The sequence below is a fragment of the Salvia hispanica genome, chromosome 3 (genome assembly GCF_029641045.1).
Source record: "Salvia hispanica isolate PSC_SH4W2 chromosome 3, Shi_PSC_v1, whole genome shotgun sequence".
Classification (NCBI taxonomy): domain Eukaryota; kingdom Viridiplantae; phylum Streptophyta; class Magnoliopsida; order Lamiales; family Lamiaceae; genus Salvia; species Salvia hispanica.
The window spans coordinates 65289021-65310606 of NC_142694.1; the positions used below are offsets into that span (position 1 = coordinate 65289021).

General features: G+C 35.6%; 3 protein-coding genes across 6 annotated transcripts; all 3 read left to right on the forward strand.

Annotated features, from left to right (window-relative positions):
- Positions 1–1728: 1728 nt before the first annotated feature.
- On the forward strand, positions 1729–5227 carry LOC148931240 (transcription factor-like protein). The gene is made up of 4 exons (XM_089069209.1): positions 1729–2129; positions 2756–3291; positions 3793–4701; positions 4787–5227. The coding sequence occupies exons 1-4, from the start codon at positions 1965–1967 to the stop codon at positions 5043–5045; spliced, it is 1869 nt and encodes a 622-aa protein (XP_088925335.1). The 5' UTR covers positions 1729–1964; the 3' UTR covers positions 5046–5227.
- Positions 5228–6883: 1656 nt separating this feature from the next.
- NIAP (Major facilitator superfamily protein) lies at positions 6884–10806 on the forward strand. 4 transcript variants are annotated; one of them, XM_089066333.1, is made up of 6 exons: positions 6884–7024; positions 7104–7375; positions 8149–8386; positions 9196–9706; positions 10108–10310; positions 10385–10806. In XM_089066333.1, the coding sequence occupies exons 2-6, from the start codon at positions 7104–7106 to the stop codon at positions 10637–10639; spliced, it is 1479 nt and encodes a 492-aa protein (XP_088922459.1). In that variant the 5' UTR covers positions 6884–7024; the 3' UTR covers positions 10640–10806. The 4 variants fall into 4 exon arrangements, with proteins under 4 accessions (XP_088922459.1, XP_088922457.1, XP_088922460.1 ...); XM_089066331.1 differs by having other exon boundaries at positions 6888–7035; XM_089066334.1 differs by having other exon boundaries at positions 6888–7024; positions 7096–7375.
- A 2720-nt stretch (positions 10807–13526) lies between these two features.
- On the forward strand, positions 13527–16315 carry LOC148931242 (Polyketide cyclase/dehydrase and lipid transport superfamily protein). Its single transcript, XM_089069112.1, has 7 exons — positions 13527–13667; positions 13746–13969; positions 14047–14182; positions 14254–14520; positions 15194–15275; positions 15514–15698; positions 15825–16315. Exons 2-7 carry the CDS (start codon positions 13779–13781, stop codon positions 16107–16109), a joined length of 1146 nt encoding a protein of 381 aa, XP_088925238.1. The 5' UTR covers positions 13527–13667; positions 13746–13778; the 3' UTR covers positions 16110–16315.
- The last annotated feature ends 5271 nt before the right edge of the window (positions 16316–21586 follow it).

Below are 21586 nucleotides of genomic sequence, written 5' to 3' on the forward strand. Positions count from 1 at the left end.
ATATTAATCCATGATGAATTAGAATAAAATTAAATTAAAAATTGAAAAAAAAAAGATTAAAGTGAATTTTATTTTATTTTAATTAATCATGAATTAAAATTCTAATTTAGTTAAAATTTCACTTAATCGTCCGTTCACCGTTAGTTTTTTATGGAATTGTCAAAAAAGGACCAATTTGACGACGATTTCATTTATTTAAGACTCGATTTTCAAAAAGTGAATGTTCTGGACCAACATCGTACTTTGGTCATATGTTTATGACCAAAATAGTACTTTACTCTAATTTTACTTCACCATTTATTTATACTAAATTCAAACTTAAGAGAATATTCTTTATCAACTACCTATTTTTATTCATAAAATTTTGAAAAAGTTATTTGAGTTTATTTTAGTGGCACGTAGTTTTAGGTGGAGTAGTTGTTTGTGATAAAGTAGAGTGAAAAATATGATTGAATATTTTAATGAGGAGATATTTATTTCAAAATATAGAAAGTTAACCTCTTGAGTGGAACGGATGGAGTATATTTTACTCAAAAACTATAAATGAGATTGATTTTTGAGATATATAGGAGGTTGCTTACTTCATTTCGGATTTTCTAGTACCCTAGAGATGGTCAAATGACTAATTATAGATTTTGACTGTTTTAATAGACTAGTTGGAACTTTACATCTTATCTCTCTTATTCAAGCTATGATATATACTTTATTCGTTGCATAATAGATGTTCTGTAATATACTTTAATGATGACACATAATTTTAGGAGTGTTTTTGTGTATTAAGTTGAAAGAGAAAATAGTACTCTCTTCGTCCCAGAAAGATTGTCCCAGTTCATTTTCTGCACTCGTTTTGCAAAAATAATAATAAATAGGTAAAGTTGAAAGAGAGTAAAATAAAAGAAAGAATAATATAGGTAAGACTATTCTTTACATTATTCTCTCTTTTAATTTACTTTCTTTCTACTTTAACTATTTATTACTCCCTCCGTCCCGCTTTAGTAGTCCCATTGACTTTTCTGCACTCGTTTTGTAAAAATGATAATAAATAGTTAAAGTGGAGAAATAATAAAGTAAAAAAGAGAATAATATAGAGAAGAGTCTTATCTACATTATTCTCTTTTTTACTTTATTATTTCTCCACTTTAACTATTTATTATCATTTTTACAAAACGAGTGCAAAAAAGTCAATGGGACTGCTAAAGCGGGACGGAGGGAGTATTATTTTTGCGAAACGAGTGTGAAAAAGGAAATGAGACAATCTTTCTGGGACGGAGGGAGTATATTTATATTAATATGACTTAAAAAAAATAGATATATGACACCTTTCATGAGATAAATTAAACAGGAAAGTGTAACATATGATAATATGATAATTTAGTAGATAGGAATGTGATCAAATAAAAACTCTAAATATTATACAAACTCGAAACTATGATCTGAACCATTAAAAAATGTCAACAGATCACAAAAAAGCATCAACATGAAAATATCAACAGAATTTCAATGGTAGTGAATGATTAATGTTGTGTTGATCTTGTGTTGACATTAAAATCTTAAAATTTTACACTGTGTTGATATTGTATTGAAACTATATTGAAGCTGTTGAGAAGTTTTGAATTTGTACAATATATAAGTTTGTATTTTATCACTACCCTAGAGTATATAATTTTCATTAGAGTATTATTAATTTATTGGATGAGCATAGTGTTGAAATGAGCTAGGCCATAAAGGAGTCAGCCCACGAAGAAGGCAAGCCCATTAACAAGCTAAACGCTTTCCCAGATAAGAAAACATCGCTCCGACCGCCGTAGTCTGCGTCGTCGGCCACAGCCACAGCCACCGCTAGCTTACCTATCCCTCTTTCTCTCTCTCTCTCTCTCTCCCAATTTCAGATGTAACAAGGTTTCTGGATTCCACCTCCTCAACTCAACTCAACTCTGTCGATTGATTAGGGTTGGATTTGCAAAATGTCTTCTAGATTGATGAAGAAAGTTCTTAATGAGCAATCAGCACCTCTGCAGCTCCACAGCGATGGCGATGATGATGATTCTGAGTCTCCTCAATCTTCCGCCCCTGCTCGGAATCTCTTTAGCCTTCTCGGAGATGACGATGATGATACTGCAGTCGATCAGGTTTACTCATCAATTTCGCCTCTTCTTCTTAATAATATTGATAGCAGTCAATTCAATTATGTGCTTGATGAATTTGTTGTGTATATGTGTATGAGGAGCATATTTTTAGGTGATTCAGATTATAATTAGGAGCTTTTGCATTAACATTTTACATAAGCAGGGTAGGGCTTAAGCTCCTTCACCACTTTCAATTGTGTCTGCCTACATGTGTGCTGATAGTTGTGATGTTAGGATTGTCGACTCCACATTAGTTCGTGCTGATAGTTGTGTTGTTAGGACCGTCAACTGGACATTAGTTTGATATTTTCCGCTTTGAGTTAAGCCCGCACGGATTTGTTTTCGGGTACATGTGTGCTGATAGTTTTCCTGGTAGGATCGTCGACTGCATATTAGTTTGATATCGACTGCACATTAGTTTGATATTGTCTGCTTTGGTCAAGCCTGCATGAATTTGTTTTTGGGTCACTTCCAAAAGGCCTGAAACTAATTGGTGTAGGACAATACTCATATACTGCTTTCAACTACCCTCACTCATCCAATGTTGGATGCGTTTACACAACATGTGCTACTCACAAAACAGTTTTTCAACAAAGTATATGTGTTCATTTGAAACTTGTTTGATTCAGGAGCAAGCTGAAGATGCTGATGAGACATCGGATCGTGGCATTGCTCCGTTATCAGAAACGGCTGCCATTCCTGCCCAAAATGTCAATTCAAAGAAGAAGAGAAACAAGAAGAAGAAGAACTCGAACAAAGCTGACTTATCTCTAGTTAATCGTACTGGATCTTCTGATCTCGACTTAGACAGCCTAAGTTTGACAGATGGTCATCAAGAGACTTGTTCTCCTGCTAAGAACAAGTTACCAAATGCTGATGCCGATGCCAAGTTGCCCAAGAAACATTTCAAGACTCGCGTACTAGAAGTTGATCCCAAATTTCTCAGTGCAGAAAATGAGCTCCGGAGGATATTTGGTTCTAGAGTGGTGAAGTCACATGACAGAAATTCATCATCCGCTAATCCTAGGCTTATGCGTGGTGGTCGACGAGGAACTCATAATCTCAAGAAGACTATCATAATATCTCCATCTCAACATTGGCCACGCTGGGACGGCTCTCTAACAATGGAACTACTCAATACTGTAGAGGGTGTCCACTATTTCAGGTAATTTAAGCTCCATTCTCTTAGTATCAACAACATTTTATCTCTAAATTGTGGATCAATTTGTGTACTTATTTGAATGCATACAAATGACTCACAGAACATGTATACTGGGGAAAAAATGAAAAAGACTACTGCTCTCATTTGATAAATTAGCCCCATTTTAGCAATTAGCATAGTGTGTAAAAATTGCCTCAACTGGTTTCGACTTTTGAGTCATTTCATATTTTTTATATCAATGTCTGATACTGATTTCCGAAGTCAATACATGCTATACTTTTACAATGTCTGCTAGTCCTTGAGAGAAGAAGGGGTAAATGGATATGAAGATGTAGGATGATTAAGGATTGTGAGGTGCATAAAAAATTGTATGTAATCGACTTATATTTGCAAGTGCTAGTGTCATGAGCATAACATGAAACTGAAAAATAAATTTCTCAACGAGCTTTGGTTATTATGTATTGTGCTTGAGTTACTCAGTTTACACCGTTATATGCATATCAGATACACACATTCATCATCATATGCCCAAGCTCAGAGAGCTTTTGAATCTGCCAAGGAGAATCACGACCTTAATGGCATAGCAAATGTTCTGTTGAATTATCCTTATCACATAGACTCACTAACAACATTAGCGGACTATTTCAAATTCACGGGTGAACACCAAATGTCAGCTGATGCTACTGCAAAATGTCTATACGCTCTAGAATGTGCATGGCATCCACTATTCACTCCATCAAGGAACTGCCAATTGAAGTACGATCATGATATGAACAAGCCACTCTTCTCAGCACTTTTTACTCATATGAAAAATATGGATAGGCGTGGTTGCCACAGATCTGCCCTTGAAATATGTAAGCTCTTGCTTTCTCTAGATTCGAACGATCCGATGGGTGCTATGTTCTGCATTGACTACTATGCTTTGAGAGCTGAGGAGCATGGTTGGTTGGAACAGTTTTCTGAAAAATATCAATCCGACAATTCCCTGTGGCTATTTCCGAATTTTTCTTATTCCCTTGCGATTTGCCGGCTTTGCCTTGAGAGCAAAGAAGTTTTAGGTGGTGGGGAAACAGACGACGGAAAAGCTTCTTCATTTGAACTGATGAAGCAGGCTTTGATGCTCCATCCATCAGTATTGAAGAAACTGGTTGTGAAGGTCCCTTTAAATGATCGGAAGTGGACCAGTGTAGTGAAGCACAGTTTCTTTCGATCTGAAGAAACAGGAAGCCCATCTCTGGATCACTTGATTGCAATATATATTGAGAAAAGCTACATAATATGGAGACTCCCTGATCTGCAAAAACTCTTATATGATTCGGCAATATCATTGATTGAGATGCTGGAGAAGAAAGAAAGTGATGTCAATGACTGGGCATGTGTGAGGAAAGAGGCTTTCTCATCAGAGAAGAATGAGTGAGCACAAAGCCATATTAGTTTTTTCATTGATTTTACTGCAAATTTTACTCATTTAATATTTTCTTCGTCTTTGATTTGCCAGGTATTCTCATTTGTTGGTCTCTGAATTCTCTGATTCGGTGCCAACAATGCCACCTGAAAACTTGCAGGACTTTATCGTCGATCAAAGGGGTGGTGGGATCGAGATCCCTGAACAGATTCCTGAAAACCATGTGCTTCGTGATGTTGCTAACAGAAGTCCACTTGCTGTACTATTTGAGTCGATCCTACCATGGGTAAACTACGGAACTGGAGACGGAGAGGACGAGCATCATCTCCCAGGGCCAGCCGATGAGGATTAGGCTGAGTTTAGGATCGATTATCAGGCAATGTAAAAGCGGGAATAAGGAAGGTCTGAGTTTTTTGCATTTGAAACCGATGTTTTTGTGTGAAGTTGGGTGTCAAACTATTGAGAAGATTTAAGTTCTAAATCTGTTCAGATTTTAACACCCCTTTGGATTTCATGAAAATTTTCTGTTGAGGACTTTCGTGTGTTGCAATGAAAAATGATGTTAAACAATTGGCAGGCCTTATCAATTTTGATCAAACATGAAAAACATACGAGCAATTGTGACACTTGACTTATTGAATAATTTACTGAATAATTGATATCACAAATTCTGGTATGATAATTGCATAGCTGTAAACTTTTATCTATTTATCCAAATATTCATTCATACGCAACTCATCTCACCACTGATGACTAGCTCTTTATACTCTATATCTGTTTAAACCTATCTTTTTCCATAAATGCCATAAGATAATCTAATGACATCCGTATAATCACGGTTTTTTTTATAAAAGAGTAAAGGCTTAAACGGTTCTAGGATCGATGAGCAAATGAACTAAAATTTAGAAAAACTAGTCCAACAAGGACAAGAAAACAAAACACCTTAAACCAAAACAAACAAGCTAAACAAGGAGCAATCGAGAGAAGACCAAGAAGTGCACCCTTCAAACAAAAACAATAAAACCAGAAACAAAACACTCATAGATCAAAGCCACAAATAAGAAAAACTGGTAAGTAAGACGAGCTACATTGCACTTTTGTGTTCACTAAAATTGCTTCTTTGATTATGCTCCGCGCATTTCTATCTTTAAGTAAATCCTTACACATTTGGCCTGATGAAAAAGGAAATTCCGGGAACAATCATTTAGTCCATGCTCTTATAGCCTACAAAGAATGAGTCTCTTCTCAGTTTGAGTCGGTTCCATCTTTTGAAAGATTGTTTTATTTCTGAGCTATCAAATAGACCATAAGATAACATAGAATAAAAAACTTCAAACTTTTCAAGTCAAATCTGGTAAATGGTGCATCCATCCTTTACAAAAGCAAGATATCAATCTTTGGGCAAGCAAAAAACAAGATTCTAACAACCGCATCTCTAGCTAATCTTATTTTCCAATACTATTACTTTTGTGAGTAAAGATCAATTTTGGTCCTAAACATATGATCAAAATGCGAATTTGGTCCAAAACATTTACTTTTTGAAAAACAGGTCCATAACAAATGAAAATGTCGACGAAGTAGTCCTTTTTTTGACGGTTCCGTAAAAAAACTAACGGTTGACGCTAATTGCACAGTGGCATGACCGTTAATTTGGACCACTCCAATAAGGATTTCATTTGTTATGAACCAGTTTTTCATATAGTGAATATTTTGGACCAAATTTATATTTTGATAATATGTTTAGGACCAAAATTGATCTTTACTCTACTTTTGTTCATTACCGCAATCTTGGTAATAAACAACACCAGTTTTAATAATAATTTGACAAGATAAAAAGACAATATGGTTGAAATATTGATAGTAAAAAATTAGCTTCATCTCATAAAGAGTGGCTAAATTTTGTATATGAGCTATTTAATTATTTAATTATGGACGGAGGATGGAAGGGTACATATATTTTCACATTCTTCTCAATTTAATCCGTTTATTTTAAGTTCTATAGAATTCCAGTGGTATATTTTTTTCAAACTTACTTTACAAAATTATTTTTAATATCGATGTCAACATATTAATAAAAACAATAAATTTCATGTAATTCAATTTGAGGATGTTACATTGCTCAAAGGCAAATATCCAATTAAAACAAAAGGAGTAAGAACCCAAAAATGGAAAATAGTAAAATAAAAAGAAATAAGTAAAAGTCAAACAGAAGATAGCGAAGATTTAGGAGAAAGCAGAATCCAATGAGTTTGATGTAAGAAAATAGAAGAGAAAAATCAGGCGGCGAGGCGTAGTTGACGGAGGAATAATATCAATACCAATACCAATTTTGTGCGTATGAGGTATTTAACTTTTGATGTTAATTTGAAATAAATTTAAATTGATTTGGTAATGTGATGAAGAATTGTAGATGGAAGATGATGATAGGAAAAGCTACAGTGTTGACGATGCCCTTTCCGCGTTGGGTTTTGGAAAATTCCAAGTGTTGGTTCTGATGTATGCTGGGATGGGTTGGGTTTCTGAAGCCATGGAAATGATGCTGCTCTCTTTTGTTGGACCTGCTGTTCAATCTCTTTGGGATCTTTCTTCTCAACAAGAGAGCCTCATTACTAGCGTTGTCTTTGCTGGCATGATGCTCGGCGCCTATTCCTGGGGTGTTGTTTCAGACATCTATGGAAGGAGGTAACTGCGAGTTCTAATGCAAAATTGGTAAAGTAAGAGAGATGGATGGAAAATGGATTATGAGGTCACATTTAGAATGATAGAGTTAGTATTTGTTTGAATTTTTTCATATTTGGAATTGGTCTATTTTTGGTAGATGGCTCAAAATGGTAAAATTAGTCTGTTTTTTTTAGGATGTAGGTAGTATCATTCTGCTATGGAACAATCACAAATTGAACGGAAATAAGTTATCAGAAACGTAGAGAAGGGAATTATTCTGCGATTTTTTGTCGTATTTTGCTTATAGTTTTCAGAGAGGAGTTTTGAGACACAACCTCTAGGTCTCAATAGTTGGTTGCTTCATGATATAGTTTCGGTATTTCATATTCTCGTTAGTTTGTTTTGTTACCGGCCTTTGCTGCTTTTATTACCCAGAAAATATACTCCCTTTGTCCCAGCTCATGTGATTGATTTCTTTTTGGCCGTTGTTTTGGAAAAATGATAATAATGTTGAAGATGAATTCCTCTACATTATTCTCTCTCTTACTTTATTTTCTCTCCACTTTAACTATTTATTATCATTTTTCCAAAACACGTGCCGAAAACCAGTCAATCACTTGAGCTGGGACGGAGGAAGTATATTGATTGGAATAAATCAGGAGGAAAAACTCTCTCCTGCCCAAAAACAGCCACCTTTCTTAGTTCCCCTATCATCCATACAGTTTGGTGCTTCTTCTTTCTTGGACTCAACTTAGGATTTTTTGCTTCTATCAATAACATTTTTGTTCGCGTAGGAAAGGATTTCTCATCACAGCAATTATTACGTCGACAGCTGGTTTTCTAAGTGCATTTTCCCCAAATCTTTATGTGCTCGTCATCTTCCGTGGTTTAGTCGGTATTGGCTTGGGAGGCGGTCCTGTGCTTTCGTCCTGGTTTCTGGAGTTTATTCCTGCTTCGGAGAGAGGCGCGTGGATGGTAGTATTTTCATCCTTCTGGACCCTTGGAACAGTTCTTGAAGCTTCTATAGCATGGGTATGCCATGGTACCTCTTTACTTATCATCACATTTCATTTCAAATTCTTCAAATCTGCTAACCTCCGTCCCATAAAAGTAGCACATCTTGGAATGACACGGGTTTTTGTACAAAATTGGTAATGTAGAGAGAGATAGAAAGAAAGAGTGATAGGATTGATGTTAGTGTAGAATGGGCCCACCTTATTAGAGAGAAAAAAGTTACTAAAAATAGAAATGCCTATTTTTATGGGGACAGACCAAAATGACAAAAAATAGTCTATTTTTATGGGACGGTCCAATAATATCCTAAATATTCTATTTTTAATCATAGATTAGGAATATGAGGCTTTATGTGTTTCTTTAAAGGGATATTGGCGCATAATATCATGAAACTTTCCAAAAATTTGTTTTTTCTTATGGACTTTAAACCTGGCATATAATATCACGAACTTAAATAGTTGTTGAATTTTTCTCACCATCGACGAAATCCGGCTGCATCTTACTTACCATCACACCACATTGATTGCAAAGTCCCTAGAAGGCAGATATGGTTATTCATCTCATTTAAAAGTTAGCTAAATTTCGTCGCCGGTGTGAAAAATTCAACAAATATTTTAAGTTCGTGATATTATATGCCTAGTTTAGAGTTCGTGAGAAAAAACAAATTTTTGGAAGTTTCGTGACATTTCTTTAAAATGCCAATCTTTTTTTTTTGTAGACCTATATAAGTGGATCTGTTCTAAATTGTTCATTAACTCTACTGTCCTTCCTGTAATAATAAAGGAAAGGGTTGTTTATATTAATATTATTGTATCTATATGTTGTAGTTTGTCATGCCAAGATTGGGCTGGAGGTGGCTGCTTGCATTGTCTGCTCTTCCTTCCTCACTGTTGCTTTTACTATACAGAGTAACACCCGAGTCGCCCAGATATCTGTGCATGGTGGGAAGAAAAAGTGATGCACTAGCTATTTTGGAAAAAATCGCGAGGGTCAATGGGAGAAAACTTCCTTCAGGCGTCCTTGTTACCGACAACCAAGTTGAGCTACTAGATAAATCTTCAGAAGACACGAAATTGATACCATCAACCAAGAATGACCTTGATGTTGGTTCTCGGAAGAGTGGCATATCGTTGCTGATTATGCTTCTTTCACCTGAACTGGTTAGATCAACTCTACTTTTATGGATGGTTTTTTTCGGGAATGCATTCGCTTATTATGGGCTCGTTCTGCTGACAACAGAGCTGAATAACAATCATAACCGATGTGAACAGAAAGGGTCACATTCTGTTAATCAGCAGGAAGTTAATTACAGAGATATTTTTATTACCAGCTTTGCAGGTAAAATATTGTTCCGTGCTCGATTTCCTTACGACACACTGAGATTGATGATGCATGCATTATACTCCCTCCATCCCATTAAAATATGAGCATTTGAAATGGCACAGGAATTAATGCACAATTGGTAAAGTAAGAGAGAAAGGGTAGTTAAAGTAGTTTTAGTGGATAGTGGTACCTGCATTATTATTAGTGCTTAATGAGTTGTAATGTTGGGTCATTGTGGTATAAATTGTAAATAAATTGATGAATATGAGTAATGAGTTGAGGACAACTTTCCATAAATAGAAATTCCCATATTTTTATGGGATAATGGAAATGGAAAGTGCACATATTTTTATGGGTTGGGGGGAGTATTATTTCTGAGAGGAATGCTAACTTTATTTCGTATTATTTGCTTCAAGAATTTCCCGGACTTCTCTTATCAGCCGCAACAGTTGACAAAGTTGGTCGTAAGGTATCCATGGCAGCAATGTTCTTCTTCTGCTTCATTTTTCTGATGCCGTTGGTAGTTCAACAGCCTCAGAGCTTAACAACATGTCTTCTCTTTGGGGCTCGAGTTTGCATCACAGGAACCTTCACGATTGTATATATATATGCACCCGAGGTGAGCGAAAAGCCTTTTTTATTTTTTCTCGTTGCAATTATGCGTGTTGGGTTCATTTTCACTCGCTACTGCAGTTATATCCGACGTCGGTGAGGACTACTGGGGTCGGAGTGGCAAGCTCGGTGGGCAGAATCGGCGGAATGATATGTCCTCTGGTTGCAGTTGGTCTGGTTCATGGATGTAAACAGAGTGCTGCAGTTTTTCTATTTGAGAGCATTGTTTTTGTATCTGGTGTATGCGTTTACCTTCTACCTTTTGAAACAAGGGGTCTTGAATTGAGCAACAATGTGTCATCTTCCAAGCATAATCACCTTGATGTAAGCTTATAGATAATGTTTCATACACTGTATCTACTCAGGCAGTTACAAATGTTGAGAGAATGTACAAGAATATAATAGTGATTTTCATATTACAAAAGACTGTGTTTAACATAGTTACACTATGGAAATATAATACTCCCGCTGTCTATGGATACATGTTTCATTTGTTATTTTAATCGGTTCTTACACGTGTCATTTCACTTTTACTCTATATGATAAATAGGCTTTATATTTTACGGTTAATTTCATAAATGGGTATATAACTTCCTTAATACTCCCCCTCAAGTTGGAGAGTGGGCATTATAGACTCCCAACTTGTTTTGCAGAAAAGTAAATTTGTCTTTCTCAATGCTTTAGTAAAGACATCTACAAACCGTAATCTTGTAAAGACATAAGTTGGCTTAACATGTCTTGCTTGTAATTTGTGGCAATCAATCTCAATGTGTTTAGTGCCTTGGTGAAAAACTGGATTAACTGCAATACAAAGAATTGATTATCACAATAAAGAGATGAAGGTTCTTTCAAATTAACTTTTAAATCTTGTAGCCAAGTCAACTCTAAGCAAGTGTTTGACATGGACCCTTCTACCGATAATGAATAAACATTGGACTGTTTCTTCGATTTTCAAGAAATGAATGATGATCCCAAGAATACACAATAACTCAAATGGACTTTCAGGTATCAGGACAATCTGCCCAATTAGATTCATAGAAGGCCTATACTTTAAAATATTATTGGATGCCATCAAAATACCTTGTCTAGACTTGCTTTTGATATAACGAATCACACGCAACACCAATAACTCGAAATGTGACCGTTAAGTATATTGTCGACCAACTAATCTTTTGTAATGGGTTGGATTGAGCAACACATCACCATCGTTCAAAGTCAGCCAAATATTCTGTTCCACCGAAAATGTTTATGGCCGTGAACCTGTAAAACCTGCATTGAACCTCAACTAAATCATTGGTGTGAAATATCTTGAGTCAACTGTGACTTAGAGGCATTTAATCTCAACTAAACCATTGCATGTGAGTAATATATGGTCAATTCTAGTACTTTAATTTATTATCTTTACTGATTGTCCATGAGTAGTTAAACTATAAGAATTATGGGGATTTGATTGTAGCACGTATGTTTATTTAATTCAGTTTTATTATTCCAAGTCTTCATTTATTTTGTTCAATTCTATGTGATAATGCTTCTAGTTGAGTGACGCAACCTATGTATGATTTGACAACATGTGGGTTAATCGAGAGAGGATCCATATGTTAGATCAGAATTGATGATGTCACAAAAAAGATAAATATAAGAGTGAGAGCTGTTTAAAGGTTTAATTAAATAGTTGGGAGCTACAACTAAAATTGACAACATTAATGCTAGGAATCAACGTTGTTCTGTCAACGACAATAATTAGGTGACTCACCCTATTAATCATGTAGACATGTAATTGGATGATAAACTGTTAATTGGTAGACTAAGTTGTGAAATCAATATATCTAGAATTCCATTCTTTGTCTGATTTTATTATTTATTTTTATATATCATGATATTTATTTAATTACTTTTGTTTAGTTTCTTAAATTCAAATCATAACTTTGTGTCTCTAGATAATATATGACGCTTAAGAGTGTATTTAAATGGATTAGATAGGGACATTTAGAGTACATTTAATGACCTTATCTGTTGTTTGGTTTGTTGGTTAAATTCAGTGATATAATCTATGCAACACTATTTCAATCTTAAATTACTTGGAATTACTAATATAACCCTCAGTCTTGGAGAAATAGAAAAAGTCAGAGGATAATTTTGGAATTTCCTACTATAGTGTGACTTTAAATAAGACCATCTCAAAGGGTATACAAAAACCTAAAATGAGATAGCTAATTAGTTCCAATAGTACTCTAAAACCAATCACATTTTTGGTGTTTGGGAAAAAAATACCTATCTTTATGTTTATACTAAACTTAAACTAAAATAATTTTCAAATTTTATGAGTAAAAAAAGCATATATTTTAAAAAATATTCCTTTTGGTTTGAGTTTAATTAGTGTAAAATGATTTGAGTAAAACACTATTTGATGTGACATTTACACAAAATAGGTTTGATTTTAGTGTAAATGATTGGAGATGCTCTAACAAATCAAACATGTGTTATTCAGGATTATAGATAACATACCATCAATTCAAACACTACAAATAGAAATGGAAAACCAAGGAAAATATTGTTGTAAAATAGTTATTCTTATCTAAATGAAAGATAAACTACAATTCAAAGTACAAACTCCAATTCAAAGATAGTCAGTTGCAATCTCCGTATTCAATATCTCGGTACTTACTTTTAACTATACTGTATCTATTAACTTGTATAGTTGCAAGTATTTTTTGTGCAAAACAAAAAGTGTATCACCGTTCTTTACCATTATCATTTATCACTCGTTTTTGCCTGTTTCTCGACAAATACTCAAACAAACTCGACATTAATCCAATTGGAGTATGATTGGCATGAAAACATAATATGTGCTATAAAACTCGACAATTCAATTTATAAATAAAAAACTCCTCTGTCTGTTTCATAAAAGATGTCACACTTTCCTTTTTAGTTTATCCCAGATGTCACATTTTTCATTTTTAGAAAAAATTCTCTCTCACATGAATATAAAAATAATATTTTCTCTCTTTATTTAACACATAAAATAAAACCTCATAAAATCTCATGCCGTCCCACAAGTGTGACATCTTTTGTGGAATGAAGAGAGTATAAAACTATGAGTTTATGAAAAATAAAATTTGGAAGACGAAATAAGATAAAAAAATGAAAACGAAAATGAAAATGAAATGAAGTAGCTAGAATCAAAAGTCCTGTCTTTGTAATTATCAAGATGCACACAAATATTTTATTATTGTTAACTAAAAATTATAATAGGCAGAAATTGGTTGTGGAAGAGATCCGAAGTAGACCAGAGGGCGTGAGGCATGGGCGCATCTGCTTCAACATGCGCTATCCACATATAATCGTGTAGCTAACAAACAAGAAGGTTGATTACATTTTTGTTGTTATTTGAATTGCATTTTTGTTTGTTATTGCATCTTCAATTACAAATGGCAAATTGCAGAGATGAGCTGATTGGGATCGGAATTTCATAAACATGAAGTTGGTTTGGGATTGGGAAGAAGAGTTCAAATTCAGTCCCAAAATGGATGGATATGGTTTGACATGGACCTTCTCCGTCCTGCTCTTCATCTCCCTTTACCGATTCCTCTCCTTCCGTCGCCGTTCCCCACCGCTAAATTCTCCATCTTCCCCAGCCGCCGCCGCCGCCGCCGCCGCACCCCTCCGGTAAACTGCTATTTCCCTTCTGTGAATACGGAATTGCAAAATTCACATCTTAATTCGGTGTTGTTGTTTGCATCTAGGGCTCGGGAGGTTATATTTGATTCAGATTTGAAGAATCTCATGGAAGAGCTGGATGAGAGCAAGGGCAATTGGGAAAACCTAATAGAGAAAAGTTCTAATTCGGTTTCTTACATGGCCAAGTGCTGTAAACCTAAAGTAGGTTTTCTGTATTTTCCTTTTTTTTTCTTTCAGTTTTTTGTTTTTATTGATTTGATTTGGGGTTTTAGGATGGAGTTGGAGCGTTGAAGTATCTGAGTGTGACCACATTTGAGGATTGCTCTGTGGATATGGTGCTTGATTTTTACATGGACAGTGATTATAGGATGGAGTGGGACAAGACCGTTGTTCAGGATCAACAACTGCAGCTGGATCAAACCACTGCCACTGAATTTGGTAGAACTGTTAAGAAATTTCCCTGGTTGACTCGCAGAGAGTATGTTCTTGCTTGGAAACTATGGCAGGGAACCGATGGCTCTTACTACTGCTTTACTAAGGTGTGTGTGTGTGTTTCTAAGCTGTTTCATTTCATTTAGTTTGGACTTGGATGCAACTGTTATATGCTACCTGTGGTGGTATAGTTGTTTAAATAATAAATAGTACTTCATCCGTCCACAAAAAATATACTACAAAGTTGTGGATGACACGAGTTTTAATGCGCAATTGGTAAAGTAAGAGAGAGAGAGTGAAAAAGTTGTGGAAGTAGTGTTAGTGGATTGTGGGGTCCACATTTAGAATGATGTATAGGGTATAATTAGAATTGGTTAAATTTTGGTGGATGGCTCAAAATGGTAAAATTAGTCTATTTTTTGTGGACGTAGGTAGTAGTAGTATGTTTGTTGGGCACTGATACTGAAATCTTCGCTAGTTTAACTGTTTGAGTGCTTGATTTAACTACATGGATTTATCTACGTGGTGTAAAAGATGTTGTTCTAATGACTTAACTGTTTGAGTGCTTGATTTAACTACATGGATTTTTATCTACAGGGATAGATTTTTAGAAGAGTGATATTGAATTGTTTGTCCAGATCTCTATTCTTCTCTTTACTTTGATTTCTTGACCGATGGTATAACTTGCTGCACTTGGTATTGTACCGAGTTATCTGTTAACATTCTTGAGTTAGTTTCCAACTATTTTGTTGCTGATCTTGTGTTCATGACCACAATAAGGAATGTGATCATCCACTGGCCCCGGAGGATAAAAGATATGTAAGAGTTGCACTTTACAGATCTGGCTGGAGAATCAGGAAAGGCAAGTAGTTCAAACATATTCTTATTTTATTAGCTCATCCATGACTATAAAGATGAAAATTTGACTGCGTGTGCCTTCATATACCTCTAACAAGCCATTAATTAAGCCTTCATCTATATGTGTATGCGTTTTTACCTTACATCATATACATGTACATATATTGTTTATGTAGTATGTTCTGAGTTCCACTCTTACTGTGTGTTTTTACCTTACAACATGCATATGTTTGTTTCTGCAGTTCCAGGTAGAAATGCCTGTGAGATTAGAATGGTGCACCAAGAAGATGCTGGATTGAATGCGGAAATGGCAAAACTTGCCTTTCTAAAGAGGATATGGAGTTACGTGTGCAAGATGGATGATGCACTTCGCAAGTACACTGTTAAAAAGCCGAATAGAGCTGGTCCCAGGTTGTGTATTCAGAAGGTAAGGAATTGAATTTTCTGTAAGTAAGCCATATATTGACTGATAACATATGCAATCCAACCTCTTGAGTTTGTGTGCTAGTGCTACTCTTATAACTATTGCTTATCGGGGTGAGATGCTTGATAGGTCCCAGCTGAATTTGAAGTCACAGCTATCAGTATCAGCACCGTAGATGAACAAACCCCAGCTGTAGTTGCCAATCAGCATGTTGTGACTTGCAAGTCCAACAAGACTAGGCTGAGAAGAATGCCTTCAAGTAAATTAATTGCTAATGGTTTAGTTCTCCTTGGCGGCGCCATCTGCCTCTCGAGAGGTCACACGAGCTTGGGTTCAAAGGTTGCCGTGGCCTATTTGTTAGGCAAGCTTACAAAACGAGGCGCTTCTTATGAGAAACAAGGACAGAGAGGCTAGAAATGATGATGGTGCTGCAAATGCAAATGGGCTGTAAATACGGAGGATGGGGTATATCTGATATAGTTTTGTCGTATCAAATCAAGATATTTGAGTATTACACAAACTATACAAGTAATTTTGGTATCTTTGGTCTGTTTAACATGAATTGGTCAAATTTGACATACAGTATATTATAGTTGTGTTTGTTACTGTTATTATTATAAGTTTGGCATCCTGCATAACTTTAGTAGAGCAGTGCAATGATATTGTTAATCAGAAAGGAGAAGCCAGTATGAGTTTGGGATCCCACATAACTTCATATTGTTAATAAGGAGTTGTTCGGCCTGCATTTAGGCCCAGTTAGTGGTATTTATGTTTGGCTTGACGACAATGGTAACTGAATGGCTTCGGCCCGACGTTTTTATACTGATAGGCATGGCATGATTACCCAGTCTGCCAAATTTTCACTTATACATAACTGGCTTGAGCTTGATATTAATTTCCTTATGTTAAATGATACCTCTGATTTTAGCCTTTTATCGAAAAAATACCTTTCATTTCCAATTGTCTTATTTCATTGGCACCTCTATTCGGAAAAGTGAAGATTTCTCCTTTCCCTCGTACCCTAGAACCCACATGTTATGATGTTCCCTTGCGAAGACGAGCTGGTACCTGTTTTCGAAAGTCGCTGTCCTTGGTATCGCTGTAAATTTGGTTTGTAGTGTGAAATTAGGGTTTATCCTCCATTACTGATAATTAAGAACCTCGACTTTACCTGATACAAATGATTTTTTCAAGACCCATCCAGATAAGTTCGACCCATAACTATACATGATGGAGGAACACAATTTCGGAAATACGCAGACCGAACATGTCCTAATCAGAAAGGGAGATGAACATTTCCATATGTACATATCAATGCTCCAGTGCATTTCTCCGCGACAAAGAAAGCTACAACGATTTTCCGTCACGGCTATGACGAGTTTATGGTTGCGTTTGAGAAGGAGGAAAGGCGACGTCAGTTTCGTATGGTTGGACACTACAAATTTGAGAAGAGGGTAGGCAGGCAGTGGTCTTCAACTTTCTCGATTAGGGTTCCATTTAGGGAAGTAGATGGAGCCTCACAATCGTTGGATGTTGGTGACCAACCAAGGGCAGTCGGCGCCTGTCCGAAATATAGAAAGAAAGAAGAGAGGCGAGGAGAATATAGGGTTTCTCTGATTTTGCTTAGGACCATAGGTTTAGGACGACTTTAGTTTTTACTGGAGATTATGTTAGAGTTTGTATACTCGAAATCACGTTTCGAGTGATTGAATACTGTAAAACTCTTATTTTATTTTCCAATAAATAAAACAGATTATTTTTTATCATAATGTTGTTATGTTTTACATTTAATGGATGTTAATGCATGTTTAAATGTATAAGTTAACTTAACAAAGTCTAAGTCTTTGTTTTAGTAGACCGGTTGTGGGCGTCGTCCACTTTAAGGTAATACGGTCAGTTCTAAACAAAGAAAAAGATGAATTTCACAACCTATTTGGAATTTGACTATCCAACGAGAAAGGTTGCAATGTCAGTCCGCATATTTCTAAGCCTTACTGAAATAAGATGACATTGGTGTGGTATAGCACTGAACGGATCTAACAGCAAGACTTGCCTTAGGCTATCTGCTGAAAGGCGAGGTCTTGATAAATATTTATTTCTTAATCAATATAGGTTAGCATTGAGCATACGATATTGATTATGCACTGCTTTGACTTATCAAATGGAGTTACTCGTTTCATATTACGCCATCTTATTGCCAGCATATTCTGGTTTACTTTATTCTGATGAGTCCAAAACTTTGAAGAGTCTTTTGAGTATTAATATTCTCAAGCCCAAAAGAATTTTGCGCCTAATGTATCCCAATTATTATTTTTTTATAGCCCAAATTTGATTGTTACCTGAAACAACCATCTCCATAAATATTTAGTCCGTTAGAGAGCACGTTAGGCCTAATTAAGCTAATCAATTATTATGTGTTCAGTATAGAAACATTTGAAGGTTGAGTCAATAATAAACTATCGAACAGTATTATGCTTCATTACAAAAGGAATCGATTTTGAGAACACTAAATTTAGGACGTGCTTAAATTGTATGATAAGTATTCATTTGCTTGGTGTGATGGAATGAATGAGTGAATGGATGAAAATACAAAGGAAATCCAAGGAAATTGACATTTCATTTCAACCTCCATTCCATTCCACCCCCATTCCATTTCATCATATCAAGCATGCCCTTAGTGTTTCTTGGTGGCCCGAGTATTGGGTCATGGCCCGTTGAAAGAAGGCCGTTTGAGCATGTTTTCTAATCAGTAAAAAATGGACATATACCTATCAGTTTTTGTAATGTTGGTCAGATAAAGTCATGAAAGGACTTTATTTTCACCTATTTTTTTTTTTTGGAAATAAGCATAAAGATAGAGGATAATTTTGGTAATTTGAGAATATGGGAATTAATTGAGGGTATTCATGGAATAATTGATCACTTTACGATTTCATTACCATTCAACCAAACACATGGAATAACGAAGAAGCACTGATAGCCTCACTTTTTGCTTCGGAGTTGGACTATCCATCTTCATCAATGCAAGAGCCTGAACTAATAGAGAAATAACGAAGGTTGAGATAGCTGAGGGTTAGGGCCAAATCTTCTGTGGGATATGCTTGGAAGACCAAGCGAGCTGGCTGATGTTCGCGAACGACACACGTGTCAACACTCATTCTGCTATGAATGCACAGCCAGCCACATTGAAGCAAAGATCCAAGAAAAAGTGGAAGAGATAGCTTGCCCTGCACCAGGCAGCAAAGCTGAGCTTGATTCTGTTGCTTGTAGGCAAATGATCTCCGATGAGGCCCTTGTACAGTCGGACGAGGTGCTCTGCATGTCACTCAGCACCGGACACACAGAGGTAGCATCGGACACTCTTACGCGGCGGTAAATCGATGGCTCCGATAACCACAGGTAAGCCGTTACAGAAATCGCTAATTTGATGACTCAAGTTTAAGATTTGGGGTTTATACAGTACTATATTCATGTGCAAGCACATTGCGCATTATTGTTGAAAATCAAATTTTGGTATCTGATGTAGGAGTTGATGGTGTAGTTCTAGATTCAGTTTGTTTGTGTTATCTATTTTGAAATTCATGCTGTGATTCGGTTTAGTTTTGTTGTTTGGAGATCTCGTCTCTGTACATTTTGTGATAAAATTGTAGGGCACCTTGTTGATCAGGTGTGGTTTTCATCAGATCCGCAGTTTTATTTATCATAAAACTCTGCTACTAGTTTGGAAGTTTGAAACTACTTGAATTTCACCTTTTTTTTATCTCCGTGTAATTTGTTCGATTTAATTCTGAGGAGAAGAAAATAGTGAGAGAAATTTGAAAAGGGAAGAATGTGGAAGCAGTTTAAAGATGTTTATGCTGCCTGCTCAGGCAGCTTCGCTGCGAAGCGGGCTTCGGCTGCGATGTTTCCAGCCAGTGTGATTGCAAGAATCGAGCCATTGCTTGCGTTTAAAGATGTTTCAAACTCGGAGAAGATGAATCTGTTCATTAGTAAGTTGAGTCTTGCTGTGTTGTGTTTGATTTATCTGATCCTACCAAAAATGTTCAAGAAAATGAGCTTAAACGAGCCACATTGGTCGAGTTAGTCGATTTTGTATCCGAAACCCCTCCAAAGTTCTCAGAGCATGCCATCTTAGCTTCTTGCAAGATGTGTTCCATTAATTTGTTCTGTGTTTTCCCACCCAAATGTCGGTCAAGAAGCACATGCTCGGGTGAAAATGAGAACGATGATGAGCACATGTTTGATCCTGCGTGGTCACACTTGCAGCTGGTATACGAGTTCTTGCTCAAGTTTGTGACCTCGTCTTCTTTGGAAGCCAAGGCGGCTAAGGTGTATGTGAACAATGACTTCATATCTAGGATCATGGATTTGTTGGAGTCGGATGATCTGGGAGCTTACTTGTGGATGGTTTTCAGAGTGGGTGTGCGATGGAATGAAAAGATGTTGCACATGCTTATATGGAGGGAAGGATATGAAGATGGCGCGAATCAAGCAAATAATCCGCGCCAATCTGCAGGGGAGCAAGGACGGAAGAGGCCAAGGGAGACATTTCTCTTCAAAAAGAAAGGACATACATGTCTTCACAATGTTTAATATAAGTATTCAGCATAATGTAAAAGAGCTATCAAACAATGGAATAAGATATAAAATAATTCTACCAAACAATGGAAAAATCGAGATTAGTTAATTAAAATTCTGGGAATACCTATAATATGAAAACTTGATAAAAGCCCTGCATTTCTACCTAAGGCACCCTAAGGAGAAGATTAGCCAATCCAACAATAAATATAGTAACATTGACTCCAAATTTTCAAAACTTTATTACACTAATTATTGCATATGTATCGGAAAATATTAATGAGACTAATTCATTGAAAAGTATATGAACCAAGAGATCATAAATTAATGGCATTTTCCTTTTTTATAGAAGGTGAAAGACTCTTGACTAAAATTTTAGTTTATCACCCTCCCAGTGTGAAATAGTAAAGTATATTGGACACTAACAAAATAATACTTCCCTCCTCTGCAAAATAAAATCTCATTTTGACTTTGTGAGGTTTTGGAAAATATGAAGGATTGTCAAAAGATACTCCATCCATCCTATAAAAATATACTACTTCCTCCGTCCTGCTTAAGATGACACGTTTTTCTTTTTAGTTTGTTCTAGGACTGGTTATTCGGTCGGTTAACCGACCCCAAAATGCCTTCTAAAAACTAACCGTAACCGAACCGATTCGGTTCGGTTACTTAATTAACCGACTCGGTTAGAACCGGTCGGTTCTCGGTTACAACCGAACTAACGGAATTGATTTAACTTATTCAAATGTTTATTTTGCAGGACTAAGGTTGTGATAGATAACTCAACCTACACCTAATCACACTATTAGTTTATCACCAAAAGTTGAATTAACTATTTCACGGCCATCCTTCAATGATCAATCATTCAATTCAATGATTCAATCTATAATATATAAAATTCTGAAATTTTCTCACAAAGATTGTTAATTGATTTTGTGTATTCTCAATTCTACGCATTTCTGCATGATTGTAAAACCGAAAACGTCAAATTTTTTATCATATTTTTTTGCATTTTAGTCATAATCATTCAATTTTATCCTACACCATAATAAATTAATTCAAATTAAAATAGACTTTTTTGACATTGCAAATTTTCAATATGAGACTTTGACAAAATTTAGAAGTAAATTACATATTATTATTATTATTATTATTATTATTATTATTATTATTATTATTATCATCATCATCATTATTATTATTATACTCCTATTTACAGGCAATACATATATGATATATTTTTTAGGCTCTTTAATAGACTTAAACTTTAAATGATCTAAAATTTGAAAACTTTCCTCTAATAATAAGTGAAA

Coding starts and splice junctions, on each gene's coding strand:
- LOC148931240 (XM_089069209.1), top strand. CDS start 1,965: ATGTCTTCTAGATTGATGAAGAAAGTTCTTAATGAGCAATCAGCACCT. Junction 2,130..2,755: donor ATGATACTGCAGTCGATCAG/GTTTACTCATCA, acceptor TGTTTGATTCAG/GAGCAAGCTGAAGATGCTGA. Junction 3,292..3,792: donor GAGGGTGTCCACTATTTCAG/GTAATTTAAGCT, acceptor TATGCATATCAG/ATACACACATTCATCATCAT.
- NIAP (XM_089066333.1), top strand. CDS start 7,104: ATGGAAGATGATGATAGGAAAAGCTACAGTGTTGACGATGCCCTTTCC. Junction 7,376..8,148: donor TCAGACATCTATGGAAGGAG/GTAACTGCGAGT, acceptor TTGTTCGCGTAG/GAAAGGATTTCTCATCACAG. Junction 10,311..10,384: donor TATATATATATGCACCCGAG/GTGAGCGAAAAG, acceptor TCGCTACTGCAG/TTATATCCGACGTCGGTGAG.
- LOC148931242 (XM_089069112.1), top strand. CDS start 13,779: ATGAAGTTGGTTTGGGATTGGGAAGAAGAGTTCAAATTCAGTCCCAAA. Junction 14,183..14,253: donor CCAAGTGCTGTAAACCTAAA/GTAGGTTTTCTG, acceptor TTGGGGTTTTAG/GATGGAGTTGGAGCGTTGAA. Junction 15,699..15,824: donor CCAGGTTGTGTATTCAGAAG/GTAAGGAATTGA, acceptor GATGCTTGATAG/GTCCCAGCTGAATTTGAAGT.